General features: G+C 42.5%; 1 protein-coding gene across 4 annotated transcripts in view; it reads right to left on the reverse strand.

Annotated features, from left to right (window-relative positions):
* The window catches only part of Afdn (afadin, adherens junction formation factor), a 92,137-nt gene that overhangs the window by 51,771 nt on the left and 26,119 nt on the right, over window positions 1-14,247 (reverse strand). For 2 of the 4 annotated variants that reach the window (XM_051206081.1, XM_051206080.1), the window contains exons 5-11: window positions 14,056-14,216; window positions 11,390-11,547; window positions 9,186-9,297; window positions 7,759-7,926; window positions 5,109-5,153; window positions 2,359-2,453; window positions 1,267-1,529 (exon numbers count right to left, since the gene is read on the reverse strand). In XM_051206081.1, coding sequence (XP_051062038.1) covers window positions 1,267-1,529; window positions 2,359-2,453; window positions 5,109-5,153; window positions 7,759-7,926; window positions 9,186-9,297; window positions 11,390-11,547; window positions 14,056-14,216 — 1,002 coding nt within the window. The remainder of the gene's footprint in view (window positions 1-1,266; window positions 1,530-2,358; window positions 2,454-5,108; window positions 5,154-7,758; window positions 7,927-9,185; window positions 9,298-11,389; window positions 11,548-14,055; window positions 14,217-14,247) is intronic. The other 2 variants (XM_051206083.1, XM_051206082.1) reach the window with 1 other exon arrangement.

Below are 14,247 nucleotides of genomic sequence, written 5' to 3' on the forward strand. Positions count from 1 at the left end.
ATATCATAGTCTTGATCCACTGAACACATATGTCATTGCTTCAATCAGTACATGTTACTACTATGTGTCCACACTGGAGAAAAAAATATTAACTCTGAGCAGTACCACCTGGTCCAAAGTGTCAGATCTGTGGCGTTAACCCCAACAACACACTAGGACTCTGTGAGTTTGAGGCCAGTCTGGTCTACAGTTGAGTTTCAGGACAGACGGGGTTACATGGTGACACCCTGTCTTTGACAAACAAATTGTGGGTGGGGCAGTACAGAGAGTGTACTGACACACCAGTTTACAGGTTGTCTTGTGTTCATGTCCTTTGGGGACACTTCTGTGAACTTAGCTTTCTGTAAATAGCACAGTTGTGACAATTATTTCTCCAAGATCGGTATCTTATTAACTTATAAAATAGATAGCAAAGTAGCTTAACAGTGTATGCTTCCAAAATTATTACCAAAAGGAAAGTAACTCTTCACACACACACACACACACACAACACACACACACACACACACACACACACACACACACACACACACACACACACCAAAAAAGACATAACAGACCACACTGCAAGCCCTCCTGAGGACACTAGGTGGAGCTAACATGTTCTGATTTCCCCCAACCTTTTCGTTAGTAGAGCTGTTTAGACAAGGAGGATAGTTGTTAAATACTATTATTAGTTACCTAGGGTGACTCCTCTAAAAGGAAGAAACTTTAAAACCAGGCAGAACTTCCAATTTCAAGATTAGTCAGAATCTTTCTACTTTTTTTTTTGTCCCCAAACCAATCCAAATTTATAATAAACTCCTAATCCATAAACTTCACTTTGACATTTAAGAAAGTTTTGTTTTTATTGTACATGGATGTTTCACCTGCATGTATATATGTGGAATACGTGTGTGTAGCACCCACATCACAACCCCTGGAACTAATTACAGACAGTTGGGAGCCTCCTCACTCAGGTGCTCTTAAGCACTGAGCCATGTCTACCTCCAGACCCTTCACTTTTATGTACGTGAACATAAAGATGGGAAAAATGGGAGTGAGTAAAGTGCTTGCTTCATTGCCAGTCTGACGACCTGAATTTTATCCACGGGACCCACTCATATGAAATATCCTTCTCGCTTCCAGAAAAAGAGCATGCACACACACATGCAGAGAGAAAATAAGACAAGCAATAAAAACTGAAAATAGAAGGACATGTACATCTAGTTGAACTCACTTTATAGACAGAACACTAAAACCCGCAAGCTGACCCATCGCACTCACCCGGGTTTATGCCTCGGGCCCTTGACCACCAGGCCTCCATCCACAGACCTCTTCGAAAGAACATGGTCCTGGACGGGGTCCACAAACTTAAACACGTGTGAGGTGCCAAACTGCACTTTCATGCCGCTCTGCAGCATGGTGGTCTCCGAGATGCGCTGCCCATCCACGTAGGTCTCTGCATCCATACTTCTGGGCGTCACAGTGACCACTCCGTCCATGTTAGTGAGGTCACAGTGATGAGGCTGAATTCCTGGGCCAAACAACTGAAAAGTGAAGAAAAAGATAGTCCATCACCAAGTACACAGCGCCTAAAAAAGTCAAGTTCTGCCATGAAAAACGCAGACTAACACGGCCTGGATTTTTGTTGTTGTTTGTTTTTGTTTTTTTTTCCCAGTGGATTTCTCTCTTAATAGTGTAAAATTATGCATACTGTAACTGTGCCTTATTGGTCATGTGACTGGAGCTCAGGAAGCAGTTCAATAGTATTGTCCTTGGCAATTTCCATGAGGTGCTGGGTTCCAACCCCAGGGCTTCCCCACAAGCATACACACAAAGCGAATCATCTTAAACATCAACTATGCAATGAACAGATGAATCTATACAGGAAATTGTTGCTTTTTAAAAGTCTTATTTATATTTTAAGAACTAAGGAATATGAATCAGAACTACAAACCCAATCACTTTACTCTTCTTATACAGAAACAAGAAGTGCATAGCAAAGGTGATTTGGTCAAGTCCAATGTCAAATGCTGACATTCTTTCTTTAAGTTCTTAAGATGCTCGGGCAGTGCTGACTGCGAGCAGGCGTGGTCATCCTAAGACAGACCTATCAACGAGCACCTCTGCTTCCCAAACAGGAGTGAACAGACTGAAGTGTTCCGGCAGCACACATTACAGGAGGTGCATTCTGGACACAGACGTATCATGCTCTCTCTGCACTAAGCAGAGAAAAGTGAGTCTGAGAAGACTGAACGACTTAAGAGTTAAAAACAAGGCCTGTTCCTCTGATTCCTTCTTATGTGGCTGGCTCCCTGATATGTGCTCATTATAACTACTAATAGGAGGACTTATGTGGCAAACTCAATCCAGTACCTGGATAGAATTGTCATCGAACTTTTCTGTCCCAACTTCAGTCACGCTTAATTGAAGGCGGTATAACTTTGGCTTGTCTCTGGAGTCAGAGCCATCTGTGAGAAGAGAAGGCATCAAGCTCTGTTTGTGAAGTCTAGTAACCGAATGTTTGAAACAAACAAGTCATCTTACTAAGGATAGTACAGTTTCACTTCTCAGGATTTCATTCCCAGGACTCTCCAACTAACATCATACACGGTAACTCACTAGACACAGACACCAATCAGCTTCTGTTCGTACAAAATACTAAGTGTTATTAATTCCAACATTTACTGATGAAACTTTTTTCCCCGGCACACTACCCTAGAAATTCCTTGTTGACTCTGAGGATGGAATTGTATTGAGAACAAAGAGTAAGACAACAGAAGCCATTAGGGCAGAATCGCCACGCACCCTAAAGTTCACGGCACACAATACAAGGTGTGGTACGACAATGCTCGCCCGGCTCACCCAGGCCTCCTGAATCACAATCTAAATCTCACGTGTTCCGGTGTGTACCACTGATAAGAAATGCTACTGAGATGCTTAACTCCCTTCAGAACCGGGTCAAAGGCGGAAAGGAAAACCTCTTTTGCTTTTTATTTTCTAATCTGTTCCCTGAGAAATTCATACATGCTTTGATCATATTCACACCATACCCCCAACTCCTTCAGATTTGCCCACCCAACTCTGTGCCCTTTAAAGAAAACATGGAGTGTGACTACCCTAAGCCAGACTTTCTGTGATGGGCAAGGAGCAGGGAGACAGGGAGCAGCAGAGCCCTGGCCCACTGGCTCTCACCCACTGTATTCCGTCCGCAGAAAGGGTATTTGTTCATCCAAGTCCTCTCTGATCCCCCAGATAACACAACAGACATACTCACAGAACCTAAGAATTAGTATATACAATCCCAGGGCTCCAGCCCAGCCACAACATTCGGTGTGGGCTGCAAACGCACCGAGCAAGGTTCCCTTGTGAAAGCAAGTGAGTCTCCCCAAGTAATTTTCAGTCATTTACTCAAGTCTTCAGTTTCTGGAGTCCATGTTGGCACTGAGAGGTTCAGAAAGTCTGGAGGACTCTGTGCACACAGACTATTAAATCTTAAAATCTGTCAGCTGTGTTGTATGTAGTGTGAACTCTTACAAACAAGACACCGTAAGTACCTGAGTTCTCTAGAACCAACTTTACTCTTACGGTGCACAAATCAGCGCTCTGCTGTTATGATTTTCTATCTCTGGGATATCATCAGATCTAGCATCTGGGTGAAGGCAAGATGAAACTGGAGTGTGCCAGAGACATAAGTTGGGATATTCTCAACTCTATAAATATTCTCAGAAACTCTGGATTCAAATGAGACAGGCATCAAAATCACAGAAGCTAAACACTGATTAGCTTGGTTAATGTCAGCACTTGTGGATACTGAGTCTGAAGGAAGAGAGGCTTAAAGCCAGCAATGTGTTAAGACCCTGTCTCAAAAACAAAGCAAACGAAAGTGTTGTAGGCTTTTCCTGAGGTGCACCCCTCTCCTCCTGGGATGTTTGCTGCCGTTTGCTTCACTATGGCAGGCAGTTAACAAACCAGCCCCATCAATTCCAAGCTCCGTGGTAGCTAGGCCACACTGGCCTTCCTTAATAACTAATGTTCTAGAGCAAACAGTTATACTAAAAGTGAAACAATGCAGTACAGCCACACAAACAACACACACAAATTACAAAGGAACAAAGTAGGTGACCATGTGAGTCAAAGCCACAGGAACAACAACAAAAGGCCAGTCCGCTAAGAGCAACGTCCACATTGACACCCTTCTGCAGCTAGCAAAAACTTTCAGAGCTTGCTTTCCCAGTCTCTACCACTTCACCGTAACAGAAAGCTGTAGACAAACTTGTGTAGAGTGCAGAGGATCTCAGGGCTACAGGACAAGTGGATGGATGGCAGGACATCTAGTCCAAGCTGAGGGAGGTGGCCAGTGAGGGCGGCTGGAAGAGCCAGTGGCAGCCCACCTCCAGCGCAGGAGTATTACAGGTGCTCCCTCTACCTCCATTCCAATTGTCCTTCATCTCCAAGGAGCACTCTACACAGCCAACTGTCCACAGCACCCGAACGCCTCTCCAATGGAAAATCAGGGTATCTGAAGTACTACAGGCCAGCTGTAAGAAGACCCGTGGCAGACACAACAGGCTACCAGAGCCCTAGCTAAGTTTCAGATCGTAACTTTCCCCCAGATTCTGTGATAGTCACATATATTTAGTATAACACATATCTTGGGGGACTGAACCTACCTTTAAACACAAACTCCATGACCATTTAACACACAGCTTAGCACACGGCCTACAGGAAATTGCACCGACATGCTTAGAGTGCCCGGGTGATGACCATTACATGAGACACTTAAGACATTTCAACCCTGGAGTGAGTGGTGCTTACTTAGCCTGCTCTCTCTAAGTATGAAAGGGACACAAACCGTAGCACAGCACAAGAGCACTTAAAGGCCCTTTGCTTGCCGTCTGCAGCTCTGTAGTCAACCCTCTGACTACATCCACTTCCCGAAATAAACCTGGAAAAGGAAAGCAGCAGGAAAAGCTCCCAATAAATTATCTGGGTGCTGGACGTAGGGCACTGAGCAGATACGAGCAGAAAGAGTGCGTGTTACGCTTCTTACACATACAGTGTCTGTTCAGGCAACCCTGTTTCCCTAAGAAGTTGTTAAAAAGTAGTATTAAGTACAGCGTTACCTTCGTAAGTGTGGTAGTTGTAGTAGGCAAAGTGATTCCTTCTCCCTGGGGTTAAGGGACAAGCCAGGACCCAGGTGAAGGCAGCATCAGCAGGAGAGAGCCCATGCGGAGCAGGGGGAGAGGGGGGGAGAAGAGAGGCAAAGGGTGAGCTTCAGTGAGACGTTTCAAAGGAGGAAATGCCAAGTTTGCCCTCTAGCAGTCAGGGCTGTGCAGAAAGACTGTGGCAGACCCCGGTCAGTGTTTTAGAAACCAGGGCAGACTGTTAAGGAAAACAGCAGGACAATAGGTGAGTCACCAGGCCAGCTTGTGTTAACAGTGAGCTAACCTGACAGGAAGTTACCACCCATTTGGCTGGCTCCTTCTGCTCAGGGGACACAGGAAAGTCAGCACCCTGGCTCCCGCTCTTCTACAACACTGTAAACATGCCAGCACCTCAGAAACTTCCTTCCAGTGCCTGGCAGGTCTTTCACACTTAGGGCACACACTTGATTGACAATGTGCCCAGTGGAAATAGAGCCCTCATCCATTCACAACATACCAACATGCATGAATATTTCCTATAGTGGGACACTATCCACTCAGAATACTGATCTGAAAAGGTATCACGGCATAACTCTGATGCAACAAAGACCTTATTCTAGCACTCAGGCCTGCCACCAGAGCCATTACCTTCAGGTCAAAAGTAGTGCTTCCTCGTCTTCGGTACCTGTGCAACAATAATGAAGGCAGCTCTTACCAGCAGCCCAGAGAACTTGAAGGGAGTGTGGGCCTGGAGCGTCAAGGACACTGACACTAACCCGTGCATGTCACCTGGCGTCACAGACGGCCTTACTCATACCCATTGGTCTACATAAGGAACGCTATAAATTTTGCCCAAAGGTAACAGAGTGCTAAGAAACACACTAGTGAAGATACAATTATGTTGTTGTAGTGTCTGATGACAAGTAGTACAGAACTAATCTTTATTCAGGGTCTGTCGTCTTTTAAACGCAGAATATTCTATGCATGTGATTATCCAAGAGACAAGTAAAAACTAAGCAGTTAAAATGGAAGCACTCACTAGAAGAAGAGGTTGGATTTAATCTTGTGCTGTTACTATTCCATCTCTAAGGTCCACAATGATGCCTAGTATAGCCTCTTCGCTATGTACCAAAATCTATGATCTACTATACTTTTAAAAAGTACTATCAATTGCTAACAACTAAGACTCTTCAACTATTAAAAATAAGTTCTGCAACTGATGCAATACCCTCCCCGCATGCCCCAAGACAGGGTCTCTCTGTGTAGCCCTGGCTGTCTTGGAACACTTTATAGACCAGAATGGCCTCACACTCACAGAGATCCTCCGCCTCCGCCTGCTGAGTGCTAGGATTAAAAGTGTGCACCGCCACTGCCCAGCTCTGACATAACAAGTTAATGTACAGACCTATACCTGAAAAGCAGCCTAAAATTTTCAGCTGGAAACAACTGCTGTTTTTCTTTTCTTCAGCTACACTACGAACAGTAACACAGAGTGTTCCAATTTACAGTGAGAAACAAAACATCAAAATGAACTTCCCAGGCAGAGAGCTGAGTAAAGAGCAGCAGAGATCAATTCCTCACAAACTGCTTAGCATGGAAACGGGTCCTCGAGCACAATTAAATGTGAGACCACTCCCCCAGAACCACACTGCCATGGCCATGAGTTACAGTGGCTTTCAAAGCACTCAATGTAACTCAGCTACCTCCTAAGACTGTTGAACCACAAAGGACATATCTAATCTCTAGTTAATTATAATAGCCAGCTGGGTAAAACGTAATCAGCCTTAGAAATAAAAATGAACATTAAAAACCAAAGGAGGGAGGGGAAAAAAACCTACCCAAGGAACTATATATTATTTATGCAATGTATTGTTTTTATGCTAACTTCCTCTAACTAACTGGATTTTACTATGGTTCCCAACTAGGAGAAGGTGGATGAAGTAACTTCATACTATTCTCAATAACACAGGTCACATAATCGCATCTTAACTAATTAGAAATGATGCAATTTTAGCTGACTGATAAATGTCACAAAGGGCACATATATGCAGATACATACTACATGAGGACGTGTGTTACATGAAACACTTAAAGAATGTCAGTGTATTTGCCTATCTGGTGACTAACATCTTTAGCTATAAAAATTCTATAAGCAATATAACTAGAAGATTAATATGAGTATCAATGTGTGATACTATTGTAAAACATCCTACTGGTTGCTAAGATAGGTTTTAAAGACATACTGATAAATTTAAGGACATTCCTTTTGATCACTGTACATATACATAACTAACAGCATAATCTCTCTCCCTCACACACATGAATACACATAGATTGGCGCCAGGAATAGTAAATTTCAATTGTTTTAGTACATTAACTAAAGTTACTTTGGAAAATTTTTAAAGTAACTGATTATCTAAAACTTTTAAATGGTACTCATACTTTAAAGCTTATGTTAGATTCATGTGAACTTTATTTTTATGTATGAAATTAATGTACTCTATGGCCTTAAGGGTTTTTTTTTTTTTTTTTTTTTTAGCTTTTTGTCATTTTATGAATGTTACACTTTTAATGTAAATGGACACTTAAGCTAAAAACATTCATTTCCTGACACGGCCAGCTTTCTCACCTGGGCTTAACTCTACTAAGTAGGGCAGTTTCTCGGGAGGAAGAGCAGAGCCACAGCCAGACCCGTCGACCCTATCCTTCCCCTTCGGCAGCTTCCCTTCAACGTGCTTCTTCATTTTCTTTGGGATATAGTCCGGTGGCCTCCTCTTCAACTGAAAGACTAAAATTCCTAGAACAGTGACAACGGCAATTATCAATGGAGCAAACTTGGCAGGTGATGATCACTGGCTAACAACCACTGGCCCAAACATTACCAAGAAGATGTTATTTTAATCACATCTGCCAAGTAGCAGAGGAGCAAAGCTTGACCCAATTGATAACTTAGTCAGTGAAGGATGAACTAGTCCAGTCTCTAACCAGCAACATGCAGAAATTATTTTTAACTGACAGCTAGCTGCCAAAGGATAGCTATGTGCTAGTAAGCAGCATATTAGTTAAAAATAAATGAACGCGCAGTTGTAGATAGACCTATCAACATTCACACACAAATACAGATATACAAACATCTCAGCTGACCTGATTTTTATTTAATTCAAATGAACTAACTCAAAATTCAAAACAACTTTCGAAACAAGACTTAACTTTTATAAGTGTCTATAATAGTACAGAATAGGTAGTTTAATAAAACTAGAAATACACTTATTCTTAGGGTTTTTTGTATTTTTAAGTTATCAATCTAGATGCAATATGCTTATTACATAATTATTAGATATGATTAGGAAGGATTTTTATGTCTTTGTTAATATAAAGGCACTCACCTAGGAAGTCAACTGTACCAATCTTAATGTGAGAAACTATACTTCATCAAAAACACAACATTAAATACTTTGCTGCTTTGAAATAGAGGGAAATATCCAAATACGCATGCATTACAAGTTGAGTGTCCATAAACCAAACCTAAAATCCAAAATGCTACAATTTCAAACATGATACGAATGAAAACAACCTCATGACAGGTAGCAGGTCAAACACCAATACACTAAAACGTACGGACCCAATTACGAGCAGGGTGTGTGTATAAGGTAGACACAGAAGAAGATGCCAAGACTCCATCTGCAAGCACTCAGACCTCAAAAGTTCTGGAATCTGAAACACTTCTGGGTTCTGAATATCTCCAATTAGGATTGCTCAGCCCATATCTAAAATGACTGTATTACTGGACAAACTTTAGGGTCGGGGGCATTCCCCTGTCCTAACAAACCTGCTCAAACACCGCCTAACTGGCGTGGTCAGTATGGACACTATTTCACAGCTCGTCTTTCCCGGCTAGTGTCTGTCATCTCGCCTGCCATGTCATCTGCAGAGGACACTCGAATGAGCGGAGTGTGGCCCCACAGGGCAAGGCGCACACGCACACACCACGCATACCCACACACCCCCTTCCGTGTTAGGTGGCCTACTGAGGAGGCCCCCAGTGATGTCGTTTACCTTTGTCACTTGGCCACTCCCTGAAGATCTGTAAAGGACACTCGTCATCGTCAAGAACAACCTCCTTAGCACCTCTGTCATCAGAGTGCTGGGCTCCGGGAGGAAGCATAACCTAATAAAAAGATAATTATCAAAGGACATAAAAGCAAATCATCAAGGACGCAAAAGGGCTGTTGCTATTTTTGGTCTGACTCTATGGCCCGGGCTGACCCCAAACTTATGACCTTCCTGCTTCCTGGGGACTGGTATAGTCCTGTATCTATCTTGAAAGTACTGGTCTGAATGAGCTAAACAAACAAAAAACTTGTCAAGTACTTTACATAGTTGCTATTGATCATTGAAAAGAAAAAAAAAAATTTAACAAAGTATAGGAAATTTTCCCATGGAAAAACCACATAGAATAGTTAGCCTTCAAGCAATTTCTTAAGGAAAGATGACGCCTCTACTGCAGTCCCACTCCATCTTTCACATTCCAGCAAGTATTTATAAAGCAAATTTACAAAATCTGAAATATTTAATGCACTCAGAACTCAAGACAGTTTTATTATGAATAACTGTACATTTTAAGTAGAGTGTTTAGGTATATTACATAACCGTTCAACAACTCTTTGCAGGCAACTGTTTGATGATCTTGTGTACACTACTCTATCTGGTTTTCCCCGATCCTTATTTTTCCACGATAAATGCTGTCACTGTTTACTATGCATGGAGGGGGAATGTGGTTGACGGCTGTGCAGACAACTGCCGACCTAGGCTCTCTTCACTCTGATTCACTGTAAACAAACACAGGAAGCCAAGCTATTGCTTTCAACTTCTTAACACAACAGACCTTAGTGTGCAAACCTACTATTGTGCTTACACATAAAACAGATAAAACAATTCTGTGGAAATCTCTTAATCCTTTCCAGAAGGCTTCCAATTAGCTTTAAAGGAAAGGGAATAATAATATACCTATGTTAACCTCATCTTTCCTTTTCATTAGTATTTTAAAGTTAATATCCTACCACGTCAAGACTTGACCTTCAATTTTCTCTTTTCCCTCTGTGTCACTCGTTTTGGGGGCACAATTTTTTCAGGGGCCCGAGTGTTACTAATGGCTCACCAGCCAGGCCCCGAGCTTCATGTGTCACAGACCTCTCCCACTCTCGGGTCTGAAATCACCATCGCTGCTCTACCTCCTGGCCTTTTGGTCTCCCTGCACTACTATAAGCTCTTGCAGGGGCAGCTCTTAACTCTGTGCCCTAGCAGAATAGCTAACAAACAGAAAAGAAGACATTAAACACTTAACAGTTATCTGGATATATAAAATTAATAAAGTGTGGACAGCTATAGTTTACCTTGGCAAGCTGAGAAGATAATGCATTTCTAACTCAGGTAAATGATCAACTAGGCTGCCTAAGCTGGCTGACTAGAGCAAAAACCCGAAAGCAAAGGAGCTCCTCCAAAGAAATCAAGCTCCTAGTCAGGGGACGAAGAGACAAGAGCAAAAAAAAAAAAAAAAAAAAAAAAAAAAAGAGAGAGAGAGAGAGAGAGAGAGAGAGAGAGAGAGATACCATAACAGAGGGAGCCATTATAAGTTTGAAGAGAAAACTGACTCTAGAGAAATGTCCAGAGCTAATGAACTACTGACAGTGGATGTCGTCTGGAGGAGGGAGACTCAGTTTCCTTTAAGGAAATGATCCCTGGTAAACTGGTCACGCTTAGTTGATGACTCCACACCCATGAGTAAATATATTTGAAGCACAAATTGAACCAAGTGGATTATTTGGAAAAATAAGATAAAAAGCAGGAAGCTCTCAGATCTTCTTCACGATGGGGCTGCAGACCTGAATCCTCTATGTACACAGATTCCCTACATCTTGGACTGAACAGCCACCAGGCTCTCTCCATCTCCAATGTGCGGCACTAAGATATTCTACTTATGTATTACGTAAGAGCACACACGTAAATTGGTTGTACTCCTCTGAAACTCTGACTTATACAAGATAAAAACTGGAAGAGTGCCTATCAAAATGTTAATGAAGAGGCTATCTTTTGGTAGAACAACTTTGGGCTATGTTTTATTCGATTATCATTACCTTTCGTTACGTTTACTTATTATTCCTGTAAGTGTATTAAATGGAGGGGGGTCATGAATAAGAGTGAACACAAACACGCAGTCTTAGCAGGAAGAACTTGGGGGAAGCAGTGATCATAGTCCATACCCGGGCAATGCAGTAGTCCTTGGGACTCTCTTTTTCCAGACCGTACTTCTCCAGAGATTCCGCTACAGCGAAGTCTGCAGAGTCTGTAGTAGACAGCAGGATTGTCTTGTACGGAATATTTGGTTTTAAACTGTCTGCATATATTCTCAGTGTTCCACCTGGAAAAATGTTTTTACATCTTTGAGTTCATCTTCATTTTGAGTCACAATCACTTTTAAACAGGGCACTCGAGCCCCAACTACAGTAGTAAAAATACAGTCAATAGCAACGTGGGGCTGACCCCAGAGTGTCTGTCTGCAGTACAGTTCTCATCTACTGCTCGACTTCCTGTTGCCAACTTCCTTAGCCTCCTCTACACTCTAAGACCTATTTCCTCCACTTCTACCCTGTAAACTTGCATCAGAAGCAAAGTATGAGACCCACTAAACAAAACTGTATAAAGTGAGCTCAGAACCAGAAGACCTCAGGTATTCAAGTCCAAAGACTTCTATGAGGGATTTGCCACCATGGTGGGGCTATTTCGATGCTAGGCAACTATAAACTAAATGTTTACATGTAGATATAGTCTTTGAAGGGGCCCAGAGTGATAGGAAGGGTAATTTGGATCTCCTCAGGTGTTCTGTTTTTTATATGGTCCCTTCTCAGTAGAAATAGACAAATGCCACATTATTGTCAATTTGACTCTCATAATCTTTTTTTCTATTAATAATTCAAGATTAAGAAACCCTGAACCAAGCCAGATATGATGACACAAGCCCTTACTCACTGTGGTGATATTTTGTTCATAACAAATAAAGCTCGCCTGAAGTTCAGAGTGCAGAGCTAGCCACTAGTTGGCCATAGAGGCCAGGCAGTGGTGGCTCAGACCTTTAAACCCAGCACTCGATAGACAGACATCTCTGTTAGCTCAAGGCCACCCTGGGTTACACAAAATTGATCCAGTCTAATAGAGAAAGAGCCAGGCAGTGGTGGCTCACACCTTTACTTGGGAGTCACAAGCCTTTAATCCCAGCATAAGGAGCTGGAGACAGGAAAAGATATGGCTGGGCAGAGAGGAACACAAGGCGAGAGGAGACAGGAGCTCATGGCAGTCTGAGCATTGGTAGAGTGAGAGCTCTGCTGGGGCTGGCCACTTTACTTCTCTGGTAGCTGACTGAGTTATTGGAATCAACTAGAATTTATGCTCCAACTTCCAGGACTCTGGAGGCAAAGGCAGAGGAATTGAAGCTCAAGGCCACCTTGTTCTACTATAAATTCCAGTACAGCCAGAGCTACACAGTGAGACCCGGTCTCAACAACAACAAAAAGAAGAGAGAAGAAATAAGAATCCCTGAATCAAGCTAATGTATTTGCAAACTGCAAACTACAAGGAATGTAGAAAAATGAAACAATACAGCCTACAAAAGCCTGTAACTCCTCAATTGCTAAATCTGAAGGTAATGAAATGCTTGAAATACTGGACATCAAAGCTCTACTTATAAGAATGATCAGTGACTTCAGAAGGAAACAAGGAAAGAAACCAATTCAGGAAGTAGAAGAGAAACAATGTGTACTGGGTCATGCATGCACCTGCACTCACATGTGCACATAGAAAATCAGTAAGTAAAATTTAAAACAAACAAGAGTCAGCAACACAAGCAAATTCAGCAAGGACACTACAATTTTAAAAATCAACTCAACTAACTGAAATACGTTGGCCACGTTTTGGATTGGCTACACTTTAAAGACATCAAAGAAAGTGAATATGTCTGTTATTTAAAGGTGTTGTTTAAAAATGCTTTACAAGTTCAGGAGCAAAGCCTGTGTGAGTCTGGATGCCTGATCTGATTCCAAACCACAGCTAAGGATAAGAAAGCTGCACCATTAAAACTTTGGGGGCAACTCCTAGGAAAATTATAGCCTCCCTCATCATGGTCAGATAAGAGGAGGTACCCCAGGCTCTGTCCCCAGTCTCAAAGACTAGCACACAGCCATAGTAGGCTAGCTCTCAGGGTACACTTTTCTCAAGGATTTATTAAAGCAGACAAAAACCAGGGCAGAAGAGATGGTTCTGTTAAGAGCTCCTGCTGCTGTTTCAGAGGACCCAGGTTCATTTCCCAGGACCACTGGGGTGGCTCACAGATCTGCAAACCCCAACTCCCTCTTCTGGACTTCTGGACATGTGCGCGAATGTACACATGAACTACTATAAATCTTTTTTCAAAAAGCTGACAAAAATATTGAGATGCAGTCTAATTATGTGGCTAGGCTGGCCTCAAACAAACAGCCCTCCTGCCTCCGTCCCCTGAAACTGAGGGTGTAAGTACACACCACAATACTGGCTCATTGCTCTTAACAATGGCTGTAAGGTTTTGACATCCTTTCTACCCAATTACTCTGCAGAGGGCAATGGATAGTGAAATAGAAGGATAGAGTTAATAACGGTAACTGTCTGTCTTGTCTAACATTCTCTGGGTTGAAGGGGTAGGGTGGGAAGAGCCCTGCTGGTAAGTACATAAGACTAACACTATCTATCTCTAAGTGAGAATAAGCCTATGTAAGACAAACATGGGACACACCTGCTACTAAAAGGCTACTTCACCTATGCTTTTAGTTTTGGAAATGCATGTATGAAAGTACACTGGATACATTTTACGGTGAATATGAAGGAAGACGGCCGTCTCTACCTGAGTCGGGCCGCCCATCTGAGCTTCGGAACTCCTGCATTCTCTTTTCAAGCTTTTGCTGCCGCCGCCGTTTCATAACTACCTCCGGGTTAGAAATCGTTCGAGTAAAGCTGGTTTCGGGCATGTCTTTGTAAACTTCAGCAGCCAGTCGAGAGTTTTCGCTGTAAGAAAAAAAGATAATCAACAACATTT

The sequence above is a fragment of the Phodopus roborovskii genome, unplaced genomic scaffold (assembly GCF_943737965.1).
Source record: "Phodopus roborovskii unplaced genomic scaffold, PHOROB, whole genome shotgun sequence".
NCBI classification, from domain to species: domain Eukaryota; kingdom Metazoa; phylum Chordata; class Mammalia; order Rodentia; family Cricetidae; genus Phodopus; species Phodopus roborovskii.